The 15,677-nt window shown below is 37.8% G+C and overlaps 1 protein-coding gene across 1 annotated transcript in view; it reads right to left on the bottom strand.

Annotated features, from left to right (window-relative positions):
* Positions 1-15,677, bottom strand: part of LOC308553269 (A disintegrin and metallopeptidase domain 3-like) — a 98,638-nt gene that overhangs the window by 71,773 nt on the left and 11,188 nt on the right. Inside the window, exons 4-6 of the mRNA XM_081129086.1 lie at positions 10,643-10,721; positions 1,295-1,371; positions 647-824 (exon numbers count right to left, since the gene is read on the bottom strand). Coding sequence (XP_080985212.1) covers positions 647-824; positions 1,295-1,371; positions 10,643-10,721 — 334 coding nt within the window. The remainder of the gene's footprint in view (positions 1-646; positions 825-1,294; positions 1,372-10,642; positions 10,722-15,677) is intronic.

The raw sequence follows: 15,677 nt of genomic DNA, 5'->3' as shown, positions 1-15,677 counted from the left end.
CTCTAGATAATGATATTTGGTACAACATCTTGACTTTTTCTGCTTTTAAATTTTCTGTCAAAATACTACTTTTTTACAAAGAAAAAATAAGTATTGGCAAGGAAAATACTGACAAAGTAATAATCAGCAAATCTGAGTATCATTCTATTAGTACGATGCAAATTCAGTAACAATACTTGCAAATAGGGAAATGTAAGAATATGTGTTTATATCTATTACTTTTTTTTTTGGCTTTTGAAAGAAAGCATCATTTATTTCAAAGTACAACACGAAGTTGTATTTTTATGAAATACACATTCAATCTTGTATCTCAAGACTTGGCTATGTGCATTTCAGTTTTTTTAAATAAATTCAGGAATAAAAACGTTATATACCTCAGGTACAAACAGCACAGAAAATGCATATGGTCTTATCTGAATGTTTTTACATTCATTCACTATTCTTCAAGTTGACTTACATTTCATTTCTAAATTTTATATGAATTAACATATTTTAATTCATATATTCGCATATTTAAAATAAATATCTTACAAGAGAAGATTTTAATATAATTAATATCAGTTTGTTTGTTTTCCAAATGTAACAAATTTCAATGTAAGTTTATCAAAAGTAGCAAAAATGGAGATTTCAGAAAATGGTTGCTTACTTCTGACTTCACCAGAATCCTGTAGGCCTGATCTCCCAGTTGAATCATAGGATGATTATCTTGTAAGGGGAGAAAATCAACTTCATTATTCTTTATTTGATAAAGAACATGCTCATAATCAGCTGCAGATTCCAATGGTTCAATCCCGTAACTGATATTCTCCAACTGCAATAATCCCCTGAATATTTAAACATATAAAAACACATAATGGTAATTAATATACTTTTCGCACTGAGAAATATAAGTCAATGCTAAATAAAAACATTTTATAGAAATTTGACAGTGGTCTTTAAGGTCTAATTTAATCTAAGAATCATCCCATTTTACTCAAATTAACTTTCAACCCAATTTTATACCTCCTGTCTATTATAGCATTTACAAGTCACTATGGTTCTAGTATGGCTAATACATATGAATATTATTTATACTAGTGGACCTTTTCTAAATAAATTTTATGACAGTAAGCCTAGGATAGAGACAACTAAATATAAAAAATGTAAGAGGAGGATGAGGAAAAGAAAATATCTGAGAAGAAATATAATCAAACCTGTATTTTCTTTGCTTTCACTCTATCATTCAAGGAATTTCTAAAAATTAAGGGGTTACACAAGATTGTCAATCATGCACATATCTGGAATATGCCATTACCTGAGTCCAGAACAGGTGTTAAGTGTCACAGCTGATTTTGGAATCTCTGCAGCATATCCTTGATAAAAGCAGTGTCCCTAAACAGGAGTACATAAAGGTACATTCATGAATGATTTGTAAATAAAGTTTTGGTTTTTATACTCACTTCGTAGACATTATGAAACATGCACATTTAGCCATTAACCAATATTATTCACCAGATATCCCATTTCCTTTTGATCTACCTACAATTTCTTGCTATAATTCTAAATTCTATAATTTTGATAGAAGCTTTTAAAATCCAAGGACATATAAAGAGCTTCCCAGATAAGAAAAAGCTAAAGGAGTTTGTCAACACCAAACCAGTATTACATGAAATGTAATACATTAAAGTAGTACTTCTTCTTTAAGAAGAAGGAAAAAAAGAAAAATAATATGAACAATAAAATGGCAATAAATATTTATCAATTGAATCTAGAAAAAAAAATAAGCAAACAAGCAGACGAGAAACAGAGAAAATGAAACCTAATGGAAGCTATAAGATTTAATTAATAGTGATGTATCAATATTGGCTTATAAATAGTAATTCAAACACCATACTAATACAAGATGTTAATAATGGGGTAACTAAGAAGTTGGGAAGGTGAAGGGGAACTCTGTACTTTCTACTTCATCTTTCTTAAAGCTAAATTTGCTGAAACTAATAAGGTCTATTACTTTTTTAAAAACTATTATGGAGGAAATAAAAAAAGGAAGCCATGGACCAGATGAAATGGTTCACAATACACATATTTTATTTCATTATTTATTTTTTAATTTAAATTTTATTTTTCAATTACAGTTTATATTAACATTATTTTGTATTGGTATCAGTGAAGAGCATAGTAGTTATACTTTACAATGTGTTTCCCTTGTTGTTTTCAGTACCCACTTGGAACCATACATAGCTTTTGCAATATTATTGACTATATTTTCTATGCTGTACTCTACATATCTGTTATTGTTCTGTAATTATCAATTTGTACATATTAATCCCTTCACCTTTTCTGTCCAGTATCACAAACCCTCCTCCCCTCTGGAAAGCATTAGTCTGTTCTGTATTTATGTCTGTTTTGTATGTAGGTATAGCGCATACATTTTAAAAAAGAATTTGCATCAAAGATATAAAAACAGATAATACAACTCAGTAATAAAAAGATATATAACCCAATTAAAAGTGATTAAGACTTTTTGAAAATAAAAACTTACTATAAAGCTACAATAATCAAAACACTGTGCTACTGTATTAGGAGAGATATATAGACCAATGCAATAGAAATAAGGGTTAATAAATAAATTCATACATCTATAGTTAGTAGATATTTTACAAGACTTCTGAGATTATTCAATGTAGACAGAAGAGTCTTGTCAACAAATTGTGCTGGGTAAACTGAATATCTATATGCAAAGATAGTATCAGATCATTACTTCACATTATATACAAAAATTAAGTCCAAATAGACCAAACATCCAAATATAACAGCTGCAACTATAAAACTGTTACAAGAAATTATAGGGGTAAATCTTCATAAATTTGGATATGGCATTGGGCAATCATTGCTGAGATCTGACAGCGAAAGCACAAACAACAACAAAAAATAAACTGGAGTTCCTTAAAATTAGAAAAAAGTATGCACATCAAAAGCCATTGTCTAGAAAGACACAACTCATGAAATGGAAGAAAATATTTGCAAATTGTATAACTGATAAGGGTTTAGTGTCCAATTCAACATCAAAAAAACAAATAACATAGTCAAAAACATGCAGAAGACTTAAGTCAACATTTCTCCAAAGAACATATAAAAATGCCCAACAGAAACAACTGAAAAGTTACCAAACATCAATCATTAGGGAAATGCAAGTAAAAACCAAACTGAGTTACCACTTCATATTCACTACACTAATCAATTAAAGTGAAAAATAATATTTTGCTTAGCATACTACTTTCCAGGTCCCTCCATGCTGTCTCAAAGGATAAGAGATCCTTCTTTTTTACAGATGCATGGTATTCCATTGTGTAAAAGCTCAAGACCTCTTTTATACACTCATCAACTGATGAGCACTTGGGCTGTTTCCACATCTTAACTGTTGTCAAGTATGCTCCTATGAACATAGGGGTGCATATATTCTAACTGGTGTTTCGGTCTTCTTAGGATATATTCCCAAAAGTGGGATCAATGGGTCAAAAGGCAGTTCCCCAGTCAGAGAAAGACAGATATCAGATGATCTGACTTATATGTGGAATCTAATGAACAAAATAAACTGACAAAAAAATAGATCCAGAGACATGGAAGCATGCAACAAAATGATGATTTTCAGAGGGAAGAATGCAGGGGGAAAAATTTATATGCATATGATGGACACAGACAATAGTGCAGTAAAGACCTGGGGAGAAGAAGGGAGTGGGAAGGAGGAGGTCAATGGGGGAAAATAGGGGGACATCTGTAATACTTTCAACAATAAAGATATATTTAAAAAAAGGAAACATAATTAGTAGTGCTTGGAACTACTGAATATTGCAGAAGGGAATGTTAAATGGTGCAACTGGTTTGGAAAACAGTTTGGAGGTTCCTCATAAAGTTAAACTTAGAATAACCATAAGATCCAGATATTCTATTTCTAAGCATAACCCCAAGGAATTGAAAGCATGTTTTCTAATAAAAATTTGTACACAAGTAGTTATATCAATACTAGTGCAAATAAATAATAAGTAAATAAATAAATAAATAATAAAAATTTTGCATAAGCTACCTTATATTTTCTTTCACACTGGTATTTCTTTTTTTAAAATTTATATTTATTGTTGAAAGTATTACAAATGTCCTCCTTTTTCCCCCATTGATCCCCTCCTTCTTCATCCCTCCCCCACTAGGCCTTCACCACACTATTGTGTGTTTCCATGTGTTATGCATATATGCACGTAAGTTTTTAGCTTAATGTCTCCCCACCCACTCACACCTGCCTTCCCTCTGAGATTCATCAGTCTGTCCCATGCTTCTATGTCTCTGGATCTATTTTGTTCATTGGTTTACTCTGTTCATTAGATTCCACATATGAGTAACATCATGTGATACTTGTCTTTCTACGACTAAGCATATTTTGCTTAGCATAATACTCTCCAGGTCGCACCATGCTGTTTCAAAGGGGAAGGGAACCTTCATTTTTACAGCTGCACAGTATTCCGAGGCATAAATGTCCGAGAAGATTCTTGATATGATTTCAGTCTTCTTGAATTTGTAGGCTTGTTTTGTGTCCTCATGTGTTGTCTGTCCTTGAGAATGTCCCATGTTCATTTGAGGAGAATACATATTCTGCAGCTTTGGGGTGAAATGTTTTGTGAATACCAATTTAATTCACCTGATCTAGTGTATCAGTATCCTTATTGATTTTTTGTCTGGAATATCCATCCAGTAAAGTCAGTGGGGTGTTAAAGTCCCCTACTGTGACTGTATTGCTGTCTATCTCTCCTTTAAGTCCTCCAGAGTTTTTTGTGAGTTTCTTCAGCCTGTGTGAATCTTTTGATCTGAGGTGGGTCTCTAGTAAACAACATATGTTTGGGTCTTGTTTTTTTATCCATTCAGCTACCCTATGTTTTGATTGGGGCATTTAATCCATTTATATTTAAGGTTATTTTGGATAGGTACTTATATGTTGCCATTTTATTTCTTTATCCCTATGTTTCACATTCTCTCTATTTCAACTTTTTTTTACAGCAATCCCTTTAACATTTCTTGCAAAGCTGGTTTGGTGGTGATAAACTCCCTTAGCCTTTTTTTGTCTGGGAAGCTCTTTATTTCACCATCTATTTTAAATGATAGCCTTGCTGGATAGAGTAGTCTTGGTTACACATCCTTGCTTTTCATTACCTTGAATACTTCATGCCATTCCCTTCTGGCCTGAAGGGTTTCTGATGAGAAGTCAGATGACAGCCTTACGGGGGCTCCTTTGTACGTAACAGATTGCTTTTCTCTTACGATTCTCTCTTTCTCTTGAATTTTTAGCATTTTAATTATATGTCTGGGTGTGGGCTTCTTTGGATGCTTCTTGCTTGGGACTCCCTGTGTCTCCTAAACTTCTGTGACTTTTTCCTTCACCAGATTAGGGAAGTTTCCTGCCATTATTTCTTCAAACAGTTTCTCTAACCCTTGCTTCCTTTCTACATTTTCTGGCAGTCCGACGATGTGAATATTGTTACAATTCATGTTGTCCCACAGGTCCCTTAAACTGTCCTCCTGTTTTTTAATTTTATTTTTTCTTTTTGGTTCTCTGATTGGGTTATTTTTTCTACCCTGTCTTCTCATTTGCTGACCTGATTCTCAGCTTCCACTACTCTGCTGTTTATTCCTTCCAATTTTTTTTTTACTATGTCATTCTTAATTTCCATCAGCGTTTCCATTCCTTTTCTTATACTGTTCAGCATCCTTATGATCAGTATTCTGAACTCTGTATCTGGAGAATTTTTTTGTTCTTTCATTTTGGGCTTGTTTTTGTGTCTCCCCATTTGGCTGCCTGTTTGTATTTGTTTCTATGCATTAGGTAGATCTGCTAGGACTACCAGTCTTTTGGATGGTCTCTGGTGCAGGGCAATTCAGAAGCTGTTTGTGACTGGCTTGAATATTTCTGCACTCCACAGCTTGTGGTTGCTCTGGTAGGGCTGACTGTGTTTGGGCAACACCAAGATACGCTCCAAGGCCTACTTTTCCAAACCCAGAGTCCAGAAGCAAATCAGGACTCTCAGCTGCATTTCTTCAATGTATGATCTATAACTGCTAACTGCATGTAATTAACATTAGTTTGATTTCAAATGTGAACATCTCACTTGGTTTTTCTAAGGTGCTCAAAAGTACCTTAACTGACATTTCCTAATGATTTTTGTCTTTAATATTTCACCTTTTGATCATCCTTAGTTCAAGTTCTCATCTCTACGGACTTTCATAGCAATAATCTCCCCAGGTTCTCCCCCAATATTCTCTTTCAGTAAATATTACCTTTTCTTCCCTTAAAAGTCTAGTGATATCTAGAATCAGACCTGTTCCTTTGTCAGTCTTGTGGTATTAAAACTTTACTAGTATCCAGTTCTCTTCTATGAATTTGCTTATGCGTTTTAAATTCCCAGAGATACATCTCCATCAGTAACCATTTGCTTTTTCTCAAAACTAGCCTTAACCACTATCCCCCACCCACTGACAGCAGCTGAACATACCCTGCTCCATGCTAAGCAACAGTTGGAGCTATCTCCACATGCCAGTACAGGTGCCAGCAGCCATTGTAGCTACAAGCCCTTCACAAAGTAGAGAGTTTCCCAAACTATACACAGCAGCAGAGGGCAATTCAGATTCTCAACGCCTGGTCTTGCATCCAAACAGAGAAAAGGATCCTCATGAGAGATTTCTCAGTTAGGATTTTTCTTAACTAAGATACACTGGCAGAGATCAAATGAGAAACACACTGACATCCAGTGGCTGGAGAACAGCCAAAGAAAATGCTCTCCATATCATGGGTTCTTCAGCACCCAACTCCACCTAGCAATACAAGTTGGCCCAGCAAAGTACCTTTTACCACTATAGGTTGCACTATCGGGAGAAATCCAGCTGAAGTTCCAGCAGAGCACAATAAAATAATAGCAAAAGACCCCAAAAAGCTAACTACTCATTAGAACAATAGAACACACTAAATCGACACTTAAACTGGGTGATTGCTTTCAAATTTAGATTATTTAAATGTGAAGCATGCAACTAAAAACCACACACTATACCAACAACCAAGGAAATCACAGCAAAAAATGAGAAAAGGTAAACACTGATGTCAATATTGAGATGAGCCACATGCTGAAACTATCAAAGATTTTAAAACAGCTATGAAAATTTGTTTCAATGAAAAAATGAAATGAAATTCTGGTCAGGAAGACGGTACAGTAGGAAGTCCTGGCTCCTCCATACCCCAATGAACACAACAATTCAGCAATAATTCACAGACAAATTCCCTTTGTGAGAAACCAGGAACTAACTGAAAACCTCCTGCACGCCCTGAAAGAATGCAAAATCCGACCTACCAAAGCCAGTAGGCAGGTCTGGAATAGGCTTCACCAGAGATTCTGCTCCAGAGCACTGACATATAACCAGAAAGAATCCCTCTAGTTCTCACCTTGACTCAGGGGAGGAAAGTGGTTGCTCACAAGTCCAGTGAGCACAGTCAAGCCCCTGAGGCAGCAATCCAGGTGGTGCTTACTATACACCATTGATTCATCCCCACCCCAACTCTGCACAGAGTGAGTGGATAAAAAATCCCAGCTCTCTGCTTCCTCCTGGGGTAGGAAAGAGTTGATCCAAGCAGGCAGTTCCTCCACTTCCCCCAAATTGCTCAAAGAATTAGTGTCTTTCTCACCAGTCCTGGAGCACTGAAGGGTCTGGCACGATCTAATTATCAGGGAAAGAATAGAGGCAGCAGCTTGGGATGGTAAATGCCACTGATTCTTTCTCCTGACCAGCACAAGAGAAAGCAGGAAAAAAATAGATGCCTGCTTTTCCCTGGAGAGGGAAAAGTGTTAGTAGAGGCCCCCAAAATCACTTTCCAGGATGTTTTGTGAAATCGTCTTCTGTATACTCCTACAAAGTGAAGACTGGGAGAGTCTTCTAATATGCAGACACCAAAAAATAAATAAATAAACAAAGTAATCAGGAAAAGATGTCCAAAAAAAGAAATAGGATAAATCTCCAAAACTGACCCTAATGAAATGACGTTAAATGGTTTACCTGACAGAGAATTAAAATGAACTCTCATGAACATGCTCACTGAGGCCAGACAACAATGCAAACATTACTAATCAGTGAGAGACCTTATGAAAAGGATGAGCAGACACATTACAACACGGGAGGAAATATTTGCATACACACATCTGGCAGAATACATATTTGCGTAATACATATCTGTATTTAGAATACATAAATTGCTCAAAAGTTAACAATACAAAAACCAACCAGTCAAACTAGAAAATGGGTAAAAGACATTTAATAGATATTTCACAAAAATGGCACAAAGAAGCACATGAAATTATGTTCAACATCATTAGTCATTGGAAAATGCAAATCAGAATCACAGGAGACACCACTACACATCTATCACACGGGTAATTCTTTTTTAAATCCTGAGTAGCAATCAAACAGACTTAAGAACGCACATACTCATCTCTTAGACATTGCCGGTGGAAATGTAAGATAGTACATCACTCTGACAAATATTTGGTAATTTCTTGTAAAATATAAACATACACTTACAATTTGGCCTGCCAGTCGTTTACCTGGGTATGTATTCCAGAGAAGTAAAATTTTACTTTTCATTTAATCTATCAGATTTATTGGTGTAAAGCTTTTATAATACTCCCAAATATTTATTTTTCTCTGTGACTAGTAATATCTCCTTTCATCCCTAATATTCATGGAATTAGTTTTCATTCTCAAGAAGTCTTACTAAGGTTGTTAATTTTTAGTCCCTTTAAAAAGGAAATAATTTCCGGGCTTTGATTGTTCCCATTCTTTTTCCTTTTTCTATCTCATTGATTTCTGCCCTTATGTGCATTATTGTCTTCCTCTACAATGTTGTAACCCTTTATAGAGTATTGCATTTTGTATAGGAAAGCAAATAATTTAATGGTAACCCTCCTTACTCATCTCATTGCTGGGCTTCAGGCCATGGGGTGATAAAAATATCTCTTACTCTAGATCTTTTCTCCTAAGGATTAGCCTTTCTGGTCTCAGCTGAATGCCTGGTCACACTATGCTGCCTGGACTGAGAAATCCATTATCTCTCAATACTGTTTGACCTAGAGCAATGATTTTCAAACAGTATGATGCAAGAATTTTTTAAACATGTAATACCTGACAATTTAGTCAGGGGCACTGACCTCTTTTCCCTTAGGTTGTCAAATAAAAAAATGACAACAGCCAACACAACAGTAGCCATCTGGTGTGAATTATACCTACTTTTGAAGAGATTCCAAGATGGTGGTGGGTTAAGTGGAAGCTACACTGACACTCCCAGAACCAAACTTGAATTACAACTAAAATATAGAAAACCCATCCTGAATAATCAACTGAAGACTAGCTGGAGAGAACCCTTATAACCAAGAATGCAAAGTACAGATTGGTAGGAAGTGTGGAAGAGCGAGAGGGCTGGCCAGGCTCCCACAAGCAGCAGCTGAAGTTCCAGACACATACCTCAGCTATGGGGGTCCCACTGAGAACTCTGGGGTCTAAACCCCAAGCTGGGCTTGTCGAACACTGGCTTCTTCCTAATCGTAGTTTCTGGCAAAATGAGAACCTTACCGACTAAAAGCTAACTTTCTCACATGCTTTTAAAAATTTCTTGACTCCTACCTGCATTTTGGGATACAGTTGAAATTCCTACATTTCCCATGTGAACATATTCATTTTCTGTACCCAGTATACTTTTGTGTCCTGACTTTCCCAGTAGTTCACCTATAATTTCCAAGGTTACCCCCACCACTGAGGTCCTAGGATATATCAATTTAAACTACTCAATGTGTTTAGGGTTTTTTTAGTTCTTTCACTTTTTTTTTTTGTTCGTTTCCTTTCAAACTCCTATCGATACTTCCCGATAGTTTAAATGTCCTTCTTGGACAAGTGGTTCCTGAATTTTAAATCTAAAAAGTAGTTGTTCTTGCCCAGACTGCGTGGCTCAGTGGTTGAGCATCTAACTATGATCCAGGAGATCTTGGTTCCATTCTCAGTCAGGGCACATGCCTGGGTTGCAGCCTCAATCCCAGTAGGGGGCGTCCAGGAGGCAGCCGATCAGTGACTCTCTCCCATCATCGATGTTTCTAACTCTCCCTCTCCCACTCCCTTTCTCTCTTTGAAATCAATAGATATATTTAAGAAAAAAAATTATTTTTAAAATAGTTGTTCTATTCAATAAGACTTCATTGTTAATTGCCACATTATATTTGGACTTGTGACCTGTTTCCCTAATAATTCTGTGGAGTATAAAACATTATTTTTCACCCTAGCTGAAAGCTCAGTGGTTAGAGCTTTGGCCCATGGACTGAAGGGTCTCGGGACCGATTCCGGTCAAGGGCACATAACATGGTTGCAGGCTTGATCCCTACCCCTGCCGGGTTGCGTGCGGGAGTCAACCAATAGATGTGTCCCTCTCACATAGGTGTTTCTGTCTCTCTTTCACCCTTCCCCTTTCTCTGAAAAAGCAATGGGAAAATATTCTTGGGTGAGGATTAAAAAACACGTAATTTTTCTTTCCAACAATGGCACTTTAACCACATACAAAATATAATCTACACGGAGTAAAAGCAAAACTTACCTTTCTAAATGAAGAATCTGGATACAATGTTCCTGATTTGTTGTATGCATATACCAGGAAATGAGGGTCTAAAAATGACCTAATTCAACCAAGATAATGATACTTCATTGTAATAATTTCATTAACAAAAGTAACTTTCAGAATCATTAAATTAAACAAAATTTATTTTCAATTATACAAGCTCAAATATCCAAAAAATTAAATGGACTCATCTCTCCATTATCTACTTTGCTTTCTGATAGCATAATGTGTATACAGGAGACAATAGTAATCACTATAACCAGATACCAGTATGAATGCTGTAATGACACAGCTTTATCTGTAGTAAAAACAAGAGTTTCCAGGTTCCCACAACAAAGTTTTATTTTAGATTTAACCATCAATAAATCTAATAGCTTAAACATGCTAGTTAAAATTTTCTAACAAGTAGCCCTCAACTGATGAAGACCAAAAAATGTATGTTTTTATCATTAGTTTTCATGAAGTTATGCTGTGGTAAAAAGGAATGCCAATATTCTTATTGCCTTAAAACAGCAATGGATGTTCTTTGCCAGTTGACTGCAGGTTCAGCTCCACACTACCTTCGTTCTGGAACCCAGGAAAAGACATGACCCCTCCTAGGAACACGCCTTTCTTGTGGCAGAAAGAGAAAAAAATTGTAGAAGTGCTCAACAGTTCGTGAAGCCTTTGTTTAGAAGCGGGATACTAGTGTTCTGCTCACATTTCCTAAGCTAACCTAAAGGATCCCTGTAGACCAACTAATATAAACAGAAGTTTAATCTTCTTACCAGGAAAAAAGTGATGATCATGGAACAATCTAACAGCATTATTTATTGTAGGGAGACTGGAATTTCTCAAGGATTCCAAACACCAAAAGGCATTTCAAGGCCAGAATCCAAAGAGACTAAAGCAGTCACATCATACTTTCTGTCACCAGGACTTCTCTTTCTGTATCTGCTTCATTGTCTCTCATTCCTGATAACTTTTCCTTTTCCTCCATTCAAATAACAGAACTAGAGAGCTTCCCCCAAGAAAGACAGATATTTATCAGTTCACACACACACACTTAAGGAAAAACTGAATGGCCTGGGCTGGTTCAGGTGCAAGTGCCTGGAGCATGAACTCTGGGCCAAGGCAGAGTGCCATGTTAATATCTGTAGGCATCTCCACGGAGGTGGTGGAAATGGGAATCCAAGCAGTCCCCAGGAAAAAGAAATCAGAGGGGAAAAACTTAACAGATATCTTACAAACATAATTAAAAGGATAAAGCTTTAGTTTGCAAGTTTCTTCACCCTGGGCCCTCAAAATATACTTTTTGCGTCTACGTGAAACAACAAAACAGTCCAGCTTAATCAGTGAAGAAATAAAGACACAAACGACCATTCAAAGAAAAACGAGACCCACTGTAAGGAAAATGAACAACAAAACAGAAGAAAGCAACACCTGAAAGTTAGTTCCTAATGAAGTAGCATGAATTGAAGAAAATAATCATATTTTCAAGAAAAGTTAACAAGCTGTCAAAGAATATCAGTTGAAGAAGGAAAAAAAAAGAACACTCTGACTCTAAAATACATGACAGGCAAAGTTGACTAATTTAATAAATGCGCCAAAGAGAATTTGGTTACTGAGACTAGACAAGAGGCCCAGCCAATAAAGAGAACAGATCCTGGTAAAATACACAGCAAAAACAAAGATTTTGAAACAGTTATAGAAAAAACTATGATATACAGGGCAGAACAAAATGACCCAGGAAGAAACCACAGATTTTCCGTGGAGTAAGTAATGTGTAGGGACTTAAAAATAAAATTTAAAAAATCAAGGAACTTATGATATATCAGGGAGGATTAATATAACACCACATACAGAGAGAACATACTGGAAAATTCACTTACAATGGACTATATCAAATTATAAAAATTTATAGCAAAGGAATATGTCTCACAAATACTACACAGTGCAAAGATGTTAGTCAATGAGGAAAACAAGAGACCTTTGCAGATATGCAGATTCAGAAAGCTTTCCATCTGCATATTCTATCTAAAGCATATAATGTGAAAGTATTCTAACTAAACGTTACTTGAGTCAGCATAAAATTGCAATAAAAGAAAAAAAATGAAGCAGTGATAAAACTGGACTAATGCAAGACATTTAAGTAACAGAAAGCATTGGATTGGCATCTTAAATGTAAATAGAATTTTAAAAATACTATAGGAATATTATAGTACTCCTATAGTGAATGTGAGAGGCAAAAGGGAGGAATCTGAGGACCTAGAAAGGAAAATATGAATATAATGATTATATAAAAATTTCATTTTTACATCCCACAAACAAAGGAAGATCACAAGCAATAGGCTGGGTGGCATATTTGCAACATATAGAACAGATAAAGGGTTAATACCTATAGTAAACACAAGTTCCCCAAAACTGATCATAGTAGAAGAAAAAAGGCAGACTGATGAGCCATAGACTAAAAATAAATACACAAGGCAAATAAATAAAAATAAAAATCCAAAAGAAAAAACAAAATCTTGGGAGAGGCAATTCAATTAGAATGGTCGGTAAACATCTGAAAAGATACTACATGTTATTAATAACCAGTGAAGTGCATATCAAAACAACAATAAAATAGCATTTCTCACCCATTAGTTAGCAAAATAAATGAGTAAAGATACTCATTTTGTTGGCAGTGTAGAGTACAGAAAACCTTTTGGATTGCTGGTGTGATTGAAAACTGGTATAACTTTTTGAAGCAAAAAATTTGCAATATATATATATATAGCACATAAGAATTTTCTTGGAGACCTGAAGATGGCGGTGCTGTGAGAAGCAGCAGAGCGTCCCCGCTCCCAGCCACGGACTCCATTTACTCCTAAAATCCTACATAACCAGCTTGAAAAAATCAGAGAAACACACCTGAATGGACAGAGTGCGAGTGGGGAGCACTAAAGACACATCACGGAGTCCGGTAAGAATGGGGGACCGTAGGAAGGGGGAGACCCCCTGAAGCCTGTGCTGGGCTCCGAGCCTGGAGGCTTGGAGGCTGCAAAGCTCCCTCCCCTCGAGAGTGCGGACTGCATCTAATAGCGGGGACCCCACACCTAGAGCAACGAGGAGAAGGAGCGCCCCACGCACAGGGCAGAGGATCCCAGGGGAGCGGTGAGTCTGGGAGGGGACGGCACCTTCCTAGGAAACAAAGCCTCTACTGGTGGCTGTGACCAGCGTCTGGTGCTCGGGGTGCTGACCATAGGGAAGGCTGTCCCAAGGGCTGTGGCACCCAAGTGGTAAGGGACCAGAGGTCTGGGCTGAGCAGCCGCACACGGGGACCCTATGCCTCCCTGAGGGGCATTGTGTTGAGCCCCAAAAGCGGGGAATCTGCGTGGTGCGGGGAAGAGGAGGAGCCCTCCCTGCCCTGAGCTCCATGTGCCGGGAGGCTGAGACCTGCACCCAGCCCTGAGGGGCGCCTTGGTGGGGCCTGAAGCCACTCCAGCTTTGCTGAGACCAGCAGTGCAGGGAGCTGCTTGGAGCTGACTTTGGGTCCCCTCCCTCTAGGTGCCTTGGAGCGAGGGTGGCGAGACCCTGCAGGGCGGACTCTCTGCCTGTGTGTTGCTTTGTGCATTTGCAAGTTTGACTGGGGAACTGTTCCCACCTTCCCGGCTGGCTGGCACCACAGGGACAGATGAGCAGAGGCTGGGGTTGGGGCCTGCACTGGAGACGGTCTGAGGGGCGGGCCAGCTGCGACCAGCCAACCAGAACTGAGCAGGGAGGGGTGGAGCCCACCGGCATCTCCTGCAGCTGGGAGCAACCCCCCCATAGGAAAGGGGTGGCCCCGCTCACTGAAGCCCCAGACATCCCCCAGGGCACAGTCCTGAGGGGGAAGGGAGAGCAGCTCACAGGAGGAATTTATAAGAATAAGACTCTCAGGGACTGTTGTTTGGGAACTGGAGGAAACGCTGAAAACCCCTGCTGGGGGCAGGGCAGGCAAAGGGCTCACCAGAAGGTGTTTTTAATCGGATCCACTGAGCCCAGGCTGCTGAAACGGCCCATACAGAAAAGGCAACAGGCTGAAATCAATCTGAAGCTGCAGCAGGACAGAGCCTAGGGAACTAGAATCAGAGGACAGGGTAGGGACTGAGGAGCTGACGTTGGAACAGAGACTAACTCCCGCAGAGTGAGCGCCTGACAGCGAAACCTCTAGAGGGAGTGATACCCTGAGCTACACTAGCCACCCTGCACCCTAAAGACTCTACAGAAGACTGGAGTAAGACCAGGCGACTACAAGGTTGCACAATAGCTGACAAGAGGAGGTGGTCCATGGAGAGCCTCAGATCAACCATCTACCTAAGGACACCAGAGCCAAACCCAGACGCTCCTCACATTGGCTGATACACAAGCACCTCCCAGGAGAACGGAAATCACAAAAAACAGTGACCCTTAGACAACATAAGTTGCCCAGATAAAACTCACCTGATCAACTACCTTTTTTTTCCTGCTGTTTCTTCCTTTTGTATGGTTTTGTGGTTTTTTTGGTTTTGGGAATTTTTTTGTTTGTTTTTTGTTTGTGGGCTTGTTTATTTTTTCTATTTTTTTCCTTTGTTTTTTCTTCTTTTTTAAATTTTATAATAAATTTTTTTCTACATTTTTTTAACTAAATTTTTTTTTTCTCCTTTTTATAAAAGAATTTTGTTTTGCTTTGCTTGTCTTTTAGTTTTGTTTTGGATAGTTGCTTTGTTTTCTTGTATCCTTGCTTCTAATATCAAGACTTTCTTGATATCCCTGCTCAACGACTGAGACTTTATCATTATATCCAAGTTTACTGCTTCCCTCTATAGTTTCCCCCAAATCTCTTACTGGACTCCCTCCCTGCCAGGGCTTTATCTCTCTCTCTCCTCTCAATCCATTAATATAACTTTTTTCTTTTGTTTCTTTTTCTACTTTTCTTTCATTCTTTCATTATGCTCCCTCTGTCTTCCTGTCTGATTGTTAGTTTCTCCGATTCTCTTTATTGTATTTTTGTTTTCTCAGTTTCAACTACTAT

Source organism: Miniopterus schreibersii (genome assembly GCF_964146895.1).
Source record: "Miniopterus schreibersii genome assembly, chromosome: 2".
Lineage (NCBI taxonomy): Eukaryota > Metazoa > Chordata > Mammalia > Chiroptera > Miniopteridae > Miniopterus > Miniopterus schreibersii.
Note: the sequence above shows the minus strand (reverse complement) of the source record. Positions and strands in the feature narration are given on the sequence as shown.